This window comes from Caloenas nicobarica, chromosome 13 (genome assembly GCF_036013445.1).
Source record: "Caloenas nicobarica isolate bCalNic1 chromosome 13, bCalNic1.hap1, whole genome shotgun sequence".
Lineage (NCBI taxonomy): Eukaryota > Metazoa > Chordata > Aves > Columbiformes > Columbidae > Caloenas > Caloenas nicobarica.
In genome coordinates this window covers 545,719-560,814 of record NC_088257.1, presented here as the reverse complement: position 1 = coordinate 560,814, position 15,096 = coordinate 545,719, and the positions used below count along the sequence as shown (strand labels likewise).

The 15,096-nt window shown below is 53.1% G+C and overlaps 1 protein-coding gene across 1 annotated transcript in view; it reads left to right on the top strand.

Annotated features, from left to right (window-relative positions):
- Positions 1-2,220: 2,220 nt before the first annotated feature.
- SH3RF2 (SH3 domain containing ring finger 2) overlaps positions 2,221-15,096 on the top strand; it is a 29,218-nt gene continuing 16,342 nt past the window's right edge. Inside the window, exon 1 of the mRNA XM_065644298.1 lies at positions 2,221-2,592. Coding sequence (XP_065500370.1) covers positions 2,221-2,592 — 372 coding nt within the window. The remainder of the gene's footprint in view (positions 2,593-15,096) is intronic.

Genomic DNA, 15,096 nt, shown 5'->3' with positions numbered 1-15,096 from the left:
GCTGCCGCTTCCCTGGGGACCCGGCCGGCAGACGCCCGCAAACCGCAAACCGCACGGGCTGCTCCTGGCACCGCCGCGTCCCGCCCGGGGCTTCGATAGCACAACCACAGCACGCCGGCCCTCGAGTTCGGGAAAAACTGAACAAGTGCTCACAAACCAGATTCGATGGGAGATCAACGTTAACTGGCGTGCACAAAACCAGCCCGTCAACTTCATTTCCACCACTTGCCGACTGCAAGATGTTTCATAATTTTGTTTCCTTTCTAACCAAATGAAAATACAACATGAGTGTTAATCACAGAGCACAAATAGGGAAGAATATGTAAAAAAGAAAAACAACCTTCAAAACCTTTGTTTTCAATGTAGTTTGTCATGCATTGCATTTGAAAATGCCAGTAGATGAGATGATGTTATTTGCAACATCATTTGTTTGAAAGTGCGCACTCCGTCAGCCAAGCACAAATCAACATATGACAGACTACAAAGAAATACCAAAGTAAAAGGAAACTTGAGATGAAACAGAGTGAGGTCACTGGTTTCTTGCATTACCCTGAAGGTGTTTGTCAACATTTTAATTTAGCCAAATGGTCGCCATTAAAAAAAACCCAAACAAACAAACAAAAAACCAAAACACAAACAAACGAAACACCACAAAACTTTGTTTCGACAAAATCATGATCTGGGGGAAGAACTTTTGTAAAATAACAGATTAACCGTTTCCATGCTGTACTTCTGTACGAGTCCTCCTGAGAAAAGGGAAGAGACGCATGTGTAGTCTGATGGCATTATCTGTGAGAGGACCAGCAGAAATCATCCCTTCAGATTCACAGGCTTCTCCAATATTTGTACTACTTGTGGGCTGTGAACACACAACTGAGAAACGGGAGCGGTTTTAAGGAAAAATATCTGGATCTTCATTACATGTCCTGCTCTTGTTAGGCAACACACGGGTATGTGCGAGCAAGGCAGACCCGGAGACAGGAATTCAGCTGACGAAGCGATGCAGTGACAGCCCCCACGCAATGTCCCCTGCCAGGGCCGGGGCCTCCCCGGCGCGAGCGGGCGCCTGCGCCAAAGCAGCCGCCGCAGTTGCCGGGTCTGGGTCGTGGGGCTGTGGGAGCAGAGGGGACGTGCTCGGCGCCCGGCTGTGACCGTCCCACCGGCACGGGCCCGCTGTCCCCCAGCCCCCGAGCTGATGGAGCCCACGGTGACGGCGCTGGGAGCCGCACGGGGACTCAGCCCTGGCCCTGCTACCAAACACAGGCTTGTTGGTTTCTCCCTCTTGTCCCACGGAGCAGTTGCTGTTGAGCCGAGCACCCGCAGGGCCGAGCGGCCGGAGCACCGCTCCCCGCTCTGGAGCAGGAGCCGAGGCCGGGCCCGGCACACGCTGTGGCCCCGCGGCCCCCGCCGAGGCTGCTCCCGCTGCCACAAGCCCAGGCCTGAACCCGGCGCGGGCCGCGCTGCGGTGCCGGCAGCGCCGGCGAGCGGAGCAGGTTCAGTGACTCCGGGCTGGGGGAGGAATAATCGTCTTGGTTGCTTCAGCTTCAGCTGAGGCAGCCAAACCGGGCGAGGATGGCACCGCAGAGCGCCTCGCGGCTCTGCCAGGTCCCTCCCGAGACTGGTTGCGTTTGAAGGGTTTTTTACAGAACTGCTGTCAAAATGGGTAGAGAGCGAGCTTAATTGGGACCGATCAGAAAAACGAGGCGGTGTGTAGGTGTGCGAGGGGTGTGTGCAGTGAGCGGCTGCTTCCAGCCAGAGCTGAGCGTAAACAGGTCCAGTCTGACGGTTATCGGGGACTCCGATCTCCCGAGCTGGTACATTTTTCGCTGTCGTGTCCGTTGTGACCCACAGGCCGAGGAGCGCCGCAGACACCTCTGTGCGCCGCGTGCGGGGCTGAGCGCCCGTCCTGCCCCGCGATCCGCCGGCCCGGCGGCACCAGCGCCGGCCCCGGCACCGCCTGACTCACAACTGACTCACTGCACACTTGGATGCGAGCGCAAAGTATACATTTGCAAATTGGCTGGTGAGACACTGCTTTGCAATGTAGGTGGGATGTATTACATACTCCAGCAGCCGAGTTCTGCTCTTTTCCCTCCTCCCTCTCCTCCGAGCAGGATCGCTGCCTGCGCCCGCGGTTGCAGGACGGCGTCTCAGCCCGCGCCGGTGGATGTGGCATCTGGATGGCTCCAGCCCCACTCATGACGGAGCTCTGCCCTGAAGATGGATGATTTAGCTCTCCTTGACCTGTTGGAGTGTCCTGTGTGCTTTGAAAAGCTCGACGGCACAGCAAAGGTGCTGCCCTGCCAGCACACGTTCTGCAAGCCCTGTCTGCAGAGGATCCTCAAGTCACAGAAGGAGCTGAGGTGCCCCGAGTGCAGGACCCTGGTCCTCTGCAGCATCGAGCACCTGCCCTCCAACCTGCTGCTCATCCGCCTCCTGGATGGCGTCAGGGGCGGGCAGACGGTGCCCAGGTTCGGCTCGATGCAGAGGCCGGGGGTCCTGGCCTCCCCCGCCTCCCTGCGCAGGGTCCCCCGGGCGCTGCAGCTGCACCAGCACCGGCTGGCGACCGCCCCCAGGACGCACGCGGACGGGGTAAGGAGCTCCGCGGTCTTTGCTCTGTCCCTCGGCACACAAAGCTTTCTTCTCGTGTGCCAAGAGCTAGGAAACTTTCCTGTTAGCAGTACTGCAGAAATGTTTGAAGCAAGAGAGATTGTTTTGTTTGCAAATGCGGCTGCTACTTCCTTGTGATATTTGAATGGTTTGAGTTCAGCACAATTGCATTGACTTTCAGGCTGAGACAGAACCAGCTTGTCCTTCTCCTTGCAACAACTTCACAGCGGATGTTTTTCCCAGGAGTTTTCAGGTGTCTCCTGACTTTTGGGGGGGTGCAGTTCAGGTGCTTCAACTTTCAGGCAGTATACTGATTTCTGACTAGTAGCAATTAAATCAGTAATTGCAAAGCTGTAACTGTTAGAGCTGCAGAAATGTATTTCCTGTTGCTGTGCCTCAGTTTCCCCAGCCATAGGAAAGGAAGGAAAGTGCCTAGTAATGCTCGTGTCCCTGGCAAAATACTTTGAGGTCCACTAATGAAAAATATTAAACTCAACTTACTAACTTTAGGGATGATTTACTAGGCTAATTTTAAAATTCTAAGTTGTTTCTGTCATTTTCTTTAACAGTACGAAAGCTTTTATTAAGTAATAAGGACAAGATATTAGACCTGTTAAAGTAACTTGGCTTATACTGAATTTGGGGTAGAGACTGACATGTGGCTTCACCGTCCCTGCACTATATTCTTGGATTTCCATTTTTCTCACCTGAACTATCCTTCTCTACAATGTCTCTACAAACCTCTTCGTAACACTCCAGGCTTGGCTCGAACAGCTGTCAGTCTCCGCGCACTTTTCGGAGCCGCAGAGCTCTGGACTCGGGGCAGGCACGGGTGGGTTTTCTCTCCTGCCCGCCGTGGAGGTTCCTGCATGCGGGGGCTGCAGGGACCCTGCGCCGGGGGGTACAAGTGGTTCGTGTGTCCCAGGGAATCTCTGGGGCGTCGATACGTCATCTTGGACGGATCACACACCAAACACGCCCTGAGATTTAGCAGCTGTTTGAAACTGCTTTACTTATCTCTCGCCCATTTCATGTTTCTTTCGGCTCGTTGCTGGTTTTAGGTAATGGCAACATCTGTCAGTTTGCAGCTCCCAAACGCGTTTTAAGAGCAAACCCCTGGGAACGGGCAGAGCTGTGAGCTGGGCTGCGGCCGGGACGTGCCAGCCCTCTGCCTGCCCGCGCCTCTGATGGAGGGATAGAAAACATGTTACACCGAAATGCTCTTAGACTTAATTAGTTAATTAATTATAAAACACTTTGGAATCCTCGGCTGCAAGGTGAAGAACGAAAAGTATTAGTCAGGATTTGGGTTTGGTGGTTTTAAGCACATGCAGATGGGAGCATAGGATGCTTTGGGTGCTCGGTGGGACACCAGCGTCCCCGGACCCCCGAGCTGGCACCCAAAACCAGCCAGCACCCCCCTGGAGCGCCCGAGCAGTGCAGAGACGAGGCAGGAGTGGGGATGCTCGTCACGTCCCTGCCCCACGGAGTGCCTGAGTGTCTGGGCATCCACCCGGAGTAACCCGGCTGAGCAGAGGCCGCCGGCTGCAGAGCAGCTGGCGTTTGTCAGGGCGCAGCCGTCCCGTCCTGCCCCCAGGGACGCCCTGCGCCCTCCAGGCCGCTCCCGTGTGCTCTCCCAGGGACGACTGCCCCGATCTGCAGAGTCTGCTAATTACCCCTAAGACTGCACCACTTTATGCTACAAAGCAAATAAAATTAACATGCACCATTCTGCACTGCAGCCAGATACAACATCAAAAGCAGGATACAGGACATGTTTTGTTTTTACCAAAGTTGTTATATAAATAAACTTCCTTTACTCCATGGAGCTGAGAAAGTCACAAGTTTCATCAAAATTTCTCAGCAGAGACAGTCCCTTGCTGGCTTTTTGCTCTTCATCCTCTTGAGCATCCATCAAGCCAAGAAAGTAAAGCAAATCCCCTCATCAGCAAGCAAGACAAGAACTCGTATCATTCCAAGAGGGAAGTGTGAGCAGAGCCAGCAGAGCTGCTGAATTAGCAGTAACAATATACTCAGTTTGCAGTCAGGAATTTCACAGAGCCAGTCCTTAAAAGTCAGGGAATATTCCAGTTACAGCCCATCCCAAATTATTTCTTATTTGCTAGCACGTAAATCACTTTTGAATCCCCTTCCCACACGGTGACACGGGGTGGGCGCACTCAGGGGTGCCCGGGGCCGGGGGTCCTGAGCAGCGGGGGAGCAGCCGCCGGGCAGCTGCGTGAGGCTGCACCCGCCCCCGGCACGTCTGGCCAGCTTTGAGATCTCTAACGTCTATGCAGAGAGGACAGACTTTGGATTTTCCGCATCTCTACATAATAAACTGTCTGGAATTAAAGAGTAAAAGGATTTGCTAGGAGGTGAATGCGTAAATAATCTACACTGAAGCCTTTGAACTCTTAGGAACCGCCCCTGGCATGTGCCAGATGTGGTTACGTCTTGTGCTGAAGCATCCTTCTTATCTGTCTGCAGCCCCAGTGTAAGCTGAACACGGCTTTGCACTGGGGAGAGAACAGAGGGACCGTGTGTGCTGAGGTGCACACAAAACTCCTGCACTGCTCCGGTGAGCAGCAGACCTGCGCTATCCCCTGCACACAGCAAAAACCCATCCAGGCCACTCAACAGCTACTTGGATGATGAACTTTGTCATGCAACAAATACAGGGCAGTAAGCCAGAGGAGAAAAATTCCGAGTATGACAGCTCGCCTCTGGAAAACACAGACCACACAAATTTAACTGTGACTTGGGCTATTTTCGCTATGCGTGCACAGAGTGCTGTAACACCCCCCTCCAGCATTTCATGGGAGATAGACAGATAACACCTCTATCAGGATAAAAATACCCTGCACTCCAACGTCGCCACCTTCACACGGACGTCTATATATAGTGCCCGTGTCTTGGTATTTTCTCCTCCTCCAGAAACATCTCCAGCTCCTTGCTGAATTTGACAGACAGGACTTGGATTGCTGGATCTTTTTGAAACCTTATTCAAAGCCACCTTCATGGTTGTACCCAGTGGGAGCAAATACGTTTTCTCACCCACTCACTGTGCAAAGCACCCCCCCACCCCGCCCAGGACCCCAGCAGTTCCTGTGCGATCACAGTAATGACCTCACGAGTTGCATCAGGCTTGGGCTGGATAAGTGCTAATCGAGTTACGAAGCTGGGGACTGCACAGGCACATTGGCTCTGCCCCAGGACGTGGCTCTGGTTCCTTCTCCCCGGAGCGCAGCGCAGGAGCATCCTCTCGCCAGCAGCCACTGCAGGTGGCGGCTGCTTGTGCCACAGGGTCCCTTGGCTGGAAACGGAACCGCTGGATTGGGCTGACACTTCTGTGTGGCCTTACAGCCTCCTGGGAGAAAGTGCTTGCCCCAGTTCTCCTTCACAGCCGCATCCCATCAGGGTTTGTCTCATCCTAAAAAAATGCCGAGTGTGGCCCAAGGAGCTGGTTCTGCAGTGCTGGATTGCACCTTGTGCAGATACCGTTGTATGCCTTTTTTTGCCTTTGCGTGTAGTTTTAGCACTTTCATCTACTGCAAAGAGAGAGTGAAGTCACCTCGATTTGGGCTGCCTGACAATACACACCCAAAACGCCGAGTGTGCAACAACTGAGAGCGCAGAGCAGGAATCTTTGCCGGGGCTGTGAGCATCGCTGCAGCCACGAGGAGCGGTCCATGTCCTCCGCACCAGGACACCCAGCCATTTATTTATTTCTGTAAGGCAGAACCACAGCCTCCGGGTCAGTGTGAGGGTTGTGCCAGGTTCCCTATGGAAAGCTTAGAAGGAAAATACCATTTTGATGGGCTGAAGGCTGAAACCCCAAGTTTCCTGCCTGGAAAACAAACAGCGATTTTTATCGTTCTTTTGCCATAGCGGGGCTCCCAGCTGTCTCCCCTGGGTCACACCGGTGCTTCTGTCACCATCACCCCAGTGAAGCCGCTGCTGAGCCCCACAGCCGCCGCGGCTCCAGATGGGGCAGGGGAGGCCGAAGGACCCCGCAGCCAGCATCGGAGCAAAATTAGGTACTGAACTGCAAACACATAAAAGTGTTTTAATTGGTTACCAAGGCAATGAGTCAGGCTCAGATGGCAAGTCAGGAATAGAACAGCGTTTCTCAGCCTGCATGCTCACCTGCTGAGTGTCGTGGTCAGCGAGGAGGCTGAAAGTCTGGAGTCCTGCTCTTGGCGCGGCTCCCCGGCTGGCGGCCGCCGTCCCCGGGCCCACCGTGTCCGTCACCGGCTCCGTCGGTGATTTCCCGGGGAGAGGAGGAGGAGGAGGCCGGTTCACACGCAGCTCCCAGGGCTGGAGCTGAAGGGTGTCCGGGGAGGCTGGGCCGTGGTGAGGACGAGACCCGCTCGCTGTCGCATCCAAACCTTGTCCTGCTCTGCTCTGCATCACTGGGAAACCTGCGGGGCTCGCTCTTCGACACTGGGCTTTGTTTTGCTGTTATTAATGTACAGGTATTCAAGCCCCATTTAGCATCAGGACCCCACTGTACAAGACACTGTGCAAATAAATGAAGAACCATGACTTTTTTTTTTTTTTTTTTGAGAAAACCTTTTCCCGTGGAGGTTGTAAGTGGATAGTTGAGCTTGCTCTGATTTGGGGAACCTCCGTTGTGTTTTGATGCTGGGATGGGGGTCACACCTTAGGTTGCTGTTTCTAAGAGATGTGTCCTTTGGCAATCTGACCCCTTTAAGAGGGTTTCCTTCGGGCCCCGTGCAGCTGGCGGACCCCAAATTGCTCACTGGCTTTGCAGGGAGGAAAGAGAAGCCTGGCCGGTTGGGAAGCACATTGGCTCGTGTCCTGTGTAACCGGGCTACAGAGCGGGCTGGCGTCCCCTGGGAACAGAGGTGCAGGAAAGGGGAGCCCCCCAGCTCTGGGCAGGACGAGGACACCCAAGGCCAGGTGGACTGTGACCTCCCCAGTCCTGGCCTACAGCTGTGGCCATCACAGCCGTCGTTAGTTTGCCATCAAAATGGCTGCGAAGCGGAGGCGGCAGGGGAACGGAGAGATGTACTGTCACTGATCGAGCACTGCCCTGAAATAACATGAGGACTAAACCCCGGGCTGTTGGGCAATCAGAGGCGCAGGGCTTTGAGCGGCGGCAGGGACGCGGCACCGACTGCGGGTCTGCCGCCCGTGGAGGGGACAGCGCCGTCCCTCAGCCCCTCCTGCCGCCAGCACCGGCCCGGCTTGCGGAGCGCCCGGTCCCGGTGCCCGCAGGCAGCGCCGCTGCCCAGCCTGGCAGCGCCAGCGCCGTCCCCTTCCCGCACAGGGAGGGCAGCAAACCAGCCAGGAACGGGCTGGGGAGCAGAGGGGGAGGGAGCGGGATGCAGGTAAACAGCCACTTCTGAGAACCGCGGTGCTGAGGCAGAGCATCATGACCAGGCACGCCGAGGGCTGACACAGTTTGTTTTCCGTGCGGCTTAAAGCCATGACACACAACTTAACCACTGCCTGAGATTGCTGACTGCAGCAGAGACAAACACATCTGATAGCAGCAACCAAGAGTGGAAGAGGCGTGAAAAGGTTTCATGCAGACACCACAGCTGGAACACGCTGCAGCCTCCACCGCCCGGCTGTGTCCCTGCAGCCGCTGCGGGTTCCCCTCTCTCCGCTCACAAAACAGCTTTTCGGGCCCGTCCCCACTCTGCTGCGCCCCGAGCAGCGCCCGCGAGCAGCGCCAGCCGGCCCAGCACCAGCGAGCTGCAGCAGCAGCGTGAGCAGGAGCGGCCAGACGCGGTTCTGCTTGCTGCACGCAGCCTGTGGTGCTGGGAAGGTGGGAGCAGTCCTCCTCAGGAGAGAAAAACTGCAGAAACCACCCAGCTGTCTGAATCCTCAGAATATAATTATATGAAGAGATTGAAATGACAAGTGCACTTTTGAAGGTTTTGTTCTGTGTGACAAGGCTGAAGTTATCTCCTCTGACGAAAAGCAGAAAAACAGAATTGTAATGGCAATTAATTTACATTCAAATAGCTCTTTTCATCCAACTGGATCCTAAAGAGCCCCGAAACCTGTGCTAGCTGAGCACACAAAGGAGCTGTCGGGGCTCATTCATCGCAGGGAAATGCAGCAGCCAGTGCAGGAGGCTGGAGGCACTTGCAGAAAGTTGGTCATCAAGGTGGACAAGCTGTTATCGGTCAGCACTGTGAGAAGCCAGCACGGCCTCTGGCGTCGACATGCAGATAACCAGCTCTCGGCCTGCTGTGTAAATCACTGCTCAGCAGGAGCTGTCCTGGAGTCACTGTCTGTCCCTGGGGAGCCATTCACACTGCCCAGTCCTGTCCCCACAGGTAAAGCAGGGACGGTACTGCCACCATCGCCGCATGCTCCATCCGCTTGGCCTCCTTAGGTCGCCGATCTGCAGGGCGGGAATCGCTGCTGTGTTTGTGCAGCACCGGGCGCAGCTCCGGCACCACGGACCGTCCCCGAGAGCAGGGACCGCTGGCCGCCTCGCCCTCCCCGCCCGCACCGTGGCGCCGGCACACAAGTTCTCCATTCCCTGCAGACATGGGGTAGTCTGGGTATTTCCCTGTGTGCAGTGCACAGCCTGTCCCTGCGCTGGACATGCAGGTGTCTCTGCGCAGAGCTGGACGGATCACCCGGGGCCGCAGTTGGGAGTGAAGACACCGTAATGTTTCTTCAGCCACCCTGGTGCACCTCGAGTGCTCACGCGTGGGTCTTGGGCAATGCCAGGTGCCCCCGCCTACTGCATGCCACCCCTTCACACCCTGCGGTTCTTCAGAGGGAAGGAGATGGTGCTGGTAGGAAGAGCTTCCTCCATCCGTTGGTCTTGACCCTTCTTAGCTCCGCAGTGGCAGCTTTCTGGGTGGGAGGCTCTTCCGAGCACCTCAGTTTAGTATTTAGGCTGTAGCTGGACTCCTGCTACCCAGGCACAGAGCCGACGTGACGGAGTCAGAGGCTTGCAGGATCCAACACCACACAGGTCCTGAAGAGCAAGTCCTGCCGAATCCTGGCTCTGGCACCCCCGATGCCACCCCGTGCAGACGGCCGTGTGCCAGTCCCCTACGACCAGTGCCAGTCCCACTCCAAATGGCTCAAAAAAGAAGATTAATCAAAAAACACTTGCAAACTGAACCTAAGTACCTAGTGTGAGAAAAATCAAACTGGAAGACATCCAGGACTGGATTTCTCCTCTTCCTGGCACTCTCCTGGAAATAAATTCTTCCTTTCAAGGAGGCTGTTAGGTGTTACAGAAACCATGTATCTACAGGGACATCGCTGCCCCTGCACCGCGTGGACATTTAGCTCTTCGGCACAAATAAGGCAGCGCTGCCCCGCACGTGGGGTGACACCCATGAAACCCAGATGGGGATCAGGTCCTGGGGATTTGCTGCAGAGACACTGTGTGGTGGGGGAGGAGATGGCATGTGGGCGGTGGCCGCGCCGGGGACCAGGCGCAGGACACGCAACTCCAGAGTTGGAAAATCAGAGCGGGGAAACCACCCGGGTGCGGGTCCAAACCCATCTGAGGCCATTCCTGACCCATCCGCCAGCAGCCTCCCGACCCCGCAGCCAGCGGGGACCCCGCCAAGGTTTGGGGGGTCAGGCGCAGGGTGCTGCGGCGCAGGGTGCTGCGGTGCGGGCACAGGCACCTCTGCAGCGGGCAGCACCGCCGGCGCGCGGCGGAACCCGCTCTGCCGCCCTCCCTTCGCACGCAGAGGGGAGCAGCCCTGCACATCAGCCGCAATCAGCTGCTCCCAGGCTAATTTGTCACTCATCCCAGTGCTCACCTACGCAGCCGTGGATGTTGGTGAAGTCAGAGCATCTGGGGAACGGGAGGATCCCGTCTGTTCTCGTGAGCTTCATCTCACTGAAGTCATTTGTGACAAGCCTTGCTTGGGAACGGGTGACAGAGTGACCAAATCCCACGTGCAGGGACGGCGAAGGCCTCGTCCCCATGCTCTGGCCAGGTAATTGCAGGCAGTGGCTCGGTCTGATGGCACAGGGACGGTGTCACCACAGGGCTGAGCTGCTCCTTGCGCTGGGTTTGAATGGAGTCAAGGGACAAGGTTTATGGGTGTCGAGAGCCTCCATCAGCAATCTCTCCTCTTCACTGCGCTCCCTGGCTTTGCTTTCCTCCTTTCTTGGCAATTTTTAGTGTCTCTCCTTGGTGACCCTCCACCCCAGCTGGCCCCACACACATCTTCTTTTTGTCTTTTTTTTTTTTTTAAATACCAGTGCTATGAGCTTGTGATCTTACATTAATCCACAGCAAATAACAAGGAAGTTATAACCATCTCATTTAATATAATTATAGTGTGCATTTCTTCCAGCTATGAAGTGATGCTTTGGATTGCTTCCTCACGCACACATGTACATATTTGTAATTGGTTTCTTTTTTTTTGTACAGAGGTAGACTCAGATGTATTGGACAGCTGCCCTGGCACGGCTGATGCCAAATACCAAAGCCAGTTAAAAAAAATAATTCTCCCCCATCAGCTTCATATCCCCTAAGAATGGGGACAAGACATTAGATGCATCTGCATAGGACAACACAAAAGACCCTCCTCTCACTCTTCTATTTATTGAATTTCGCACTACTACTGCAGCATTACATGGCATCACGGAGAAAAGCCTTTGCCTTTCACTAGTGCTGGCTCTTTGTAGCTGCGGCCTCTGCTGCTGCACTCCAAATATCCTACACAAATTTTCAACCACCTCTAATTGAGTTTTTTCATGGGCTCTCATCGTGTTTTCCCAACTGACTTTAAAGAGAGACATTGAACCCTGCAGCTAGGGAGCATGCCAATATTGGCAACATTTGGCTGAATGTTTTGCTGCCACTACCACCCCACTAAAATAACATGCTGCCTGGGATTAACAAAAAGCAGCAGGATATAGTAAGGGCAGAAAAACCCATCAAAAGAAATAAAATAGCAGGAGACTTACTCTGGAGCTCTGTGCACCACCAGGAAACTTCATCCTCCTGTCCCAGCTCGCCTGGGGACACATCCTCACCCGGGACAAGCTGCTCCCTCAGCCCTGAGCAAACTGTCTCCAGGCACAGCTTGTCTTTATCACTGGGCTTAATTAGCACCCAGCTTCTGCTATTGCAATTAACCTGCTTTAAATAAAGCGGAACAGGTGCCTTGCAGAGGGTTTAATACATCTGAGAGAGGACAGAAACCAGCTAAAGCCAAGAAAGAAAGAAAAGCAAAGAAAGAAAGAAAGAAATGTGGTTTGTGATGCACCCACAGGAGCAGTGACCAGCGCTGAGATGCACGGCCCAAAGTGCTTCAGCGGGTGTGATGCCACGAGGTGCTGCTGCTGCTTTTCTTTGGCTTTCCTACATCTCATGAACACATTAAAATCTGGTGACCCTGACGTGTGTCTTTCTGAAAATTTCAGCTTGAAGATTTATTTTGTGCAAGGCCTGCAAAGTGGGAAAGCACCCTGCGCAGGGAAAACCACAGCGGTAGCTCAGTGTGGGTAGATAAAGGCTTGGTTTATGTCCTAAATAAAGTTGGGACATCAATAAGATATTTTTGGCTCAGTATCTGAACTGACAAACAAAATTAAAAAAAAAAAAAAACCAAACAACAAACCTGACTTGGGCCTTAAAATGTTACTTCAATTATTTTTATGAAGATCTTGAAAAACTTCATTTCAGGCTAATTTGATTGATTCCAAAACAAAGTGCTTTGTATTGCTAGGGCTTTTTTTAATCCTTCTCCTCTTTTTTTAAATTGCATTGATTTTTGCTGTTAACAGAGTATAAAAATATTAGAAAAAATATTTTGGCAGTTACAAAGAACACAGGGTTTTGAAAATGTCAATCGTTAAGTGCTGAAACAGCCCAGTGTGATTATACCTGGGTATACAAACAGCAACATACGCCCAGTCCAAGGCCCTCCCTGACACCCCGTCCCTCCGGGCACTTCACTCCCAGGCGGTCTGAACTGCGGTTTGTCCCCTGCCCTCGTGCCGGGCGCTGTGTCCCCGCTGTCCCCCAGCCTGTGCCGGGGGGGCCCGGCTGCCCCGTCCCCCTGCACGGCAGCCGGAGCCCCCAGAGCCCTTCCCGGTGCAGCAGCGTTAGCGGGGGGTCAGTCATACAGATCCAGGGACCAACATTAGAATAATTCTTTGACAAAACATCCATGAAGGAACACACCAATGTTACCTTGTGTGTTCAAGGTTACTAGCAAGCCCCAAAAGACCAAAATTCTGAATATCTTTTGGAGGCTAAAGAGGCATATAAGCATTAATATTAACTGTTATTCACGTAGATCCACAAAGTTTTGCAACGAATTTCAAGGAGTGAATACAAGTGCTCTGCTCTGTAACGTGAGGGGAGACATGGTGTCGACGGTCCCTGCGAGCTCTGGGAAACAGCAACGGGAGAGCAAAGCAGGCGGAGGGGAAGCTGGGGAGCAGGTGGGCTGCGAGCCCGGGACTGGCTGGAACCAGGAGGAAAGGGTTAACGAGGAGCTGAAGAAATGAGTTTCAGCCAGCCCTCATGCCACAAACACCCATCCTGCCCGGTTTCAGCTTTTATTCTGCCTGCTTTCCTGTCTTATTAAAATTAATTTCACAGAATATCTGATCATACCTTCTCTTGCTGAAGAAAGAATATGGCAGACTCCCAGCACCCACTGTTTGTTCACTTTTCCCAGTTAGTAATAGGCATGCATTTCATTTTAGAGTTTCTCTTATTTTTAATATATTTCCATAACTCGTTCTTGATGCCTTTTATGTTTTGCTGTATTTTGCTGTGCAACCATTCTCTCACCATCCCCGTCCATTTGTGCTCCTCCCTTACAAGCCCTGTTTTTGCAGTTTGCGTGAGTCCTGTTTGTTTTCTGGTCGCTCCTGAGGCAATCGCAATCTGTGCTCCTTGTCCTCATTTAACACCAGCAAGTCTGTCACCGAGTCTGAGCACGAATGCCCAGAACCCGGTTTCTCACGAACAGCGGGTCCGTCTGTCCCTCTGCAGGGAGCTCCTGTGCTCCTGGTGCTGACACGTCCGTGTGTCCTGCAGGAGCTCAGGGGACGGATGGACAGATGGACAGCAAAGCTGGGCTCAGTCTCATTTCTTTCACTTCCTTTTTTTCCAGCAACTTACTTTCACTGTCACTAATCCCAGTGAATGTGTTTACTATTAGTGCAACAGGCAAAATGAGTTAATTAGAACTAAACATTAAACTAATTGCTTCCTGTTTCAAATGCTTTGAAGTAAACGCGGTACATAAAATTTTCCTCTTCTGGGTTCCTTTTTCCTGCCATCATCAGTGTTTGGGAGTGCTGGAAGATGATGTCTTCCCAAAACCTAAATCATTTCCATGGAAAATTTGATCTTTTCCGCACTTCAGGAAACTAATGTCAAGCTTCTCTCTCCCACTTTCCTGAGCTCCCAAAGCTGGCGGATGGGGAAGCCCTGCAGAAGTCCTGCCCCAGCCCTGGGCGCTGACAAGGGCTCGGTCATCCTTGTGGGTTCCTTCCAACTCAGGACATTGGATGATTCTATGAAAAGGGATTAAAGAAAATGAACCACAATGCAAGATGTTATTGAAGCCAAGAATCTTGTACAATTCAAGGAAAGAGCAATATCTGCAGCTCTAATAGTTCAGATAATAGTTTAGGATATACACCGCTGTCTTCATGCCAAACCCAATCCCCATTTGCCTCGGGCACAGGAGCGATCTCTCCCAGCCGCGGGTGCCGCAGCTTCGCCCCAGTGCCGTTTGGCGGTGCGGGATGGGAACGCCGGGCCGGAGCAGCACCGCACCCCAGGCTTCACACACGGGGCAGGTCCTGCCCGGCCGGAGCGCCAGAAGGACAGAGCCTGACCCTGGCCCCTGCCGAACATCTCTTCTCAGCCTTCTGTGTTGCACAGGCAACTGCGGTGTGGGGTGTTGCAAATAGCAATAACCATCAACAGACAGGTTGTTTATTCGCTTGAGGATGCACTTGTGTGGGATGCAGCACTGTAGACAATAAGCGTGCCTGAGGTATCTCCATCATGTCTTTAACACAAGTATGTAAAGATCGAGCCTTTCAGCGTTACTGATTTCCAATGTGCAGGACTCCCCAAATGCATATCTAGAACAGCTCCATAGTGCAGAAAACGTCAGCACATCTGCACTCCTGCCACGGAAAACACCCCCCAGGCTGCCCTCACATTGCATCGCCTGGGTTATGCTCTGGGTTTAGTCAGCCATCTAAATCATCTGTTGCATTGTGTATTAAATTGAGTTTTCAAGTATAGATAAAGGTCCATAAAGCAGTTATTTTAAGTGAACTTTGTAGCTTCATTGCGATGAGAGTCAGGATGGTAAAGTTCCCTCATCTCTTTTCTGGTTACCTTCTTACTCATATTGTACTGTAACAACAATAACATTAAGAAGCCTTTCTTCCTGTAACCCAGATTAAATACTGAAATAGAAATCATGGTCACCCGATGATAGAGCAGGGAAATAACCAGAGCAGAGCAGTGACCTG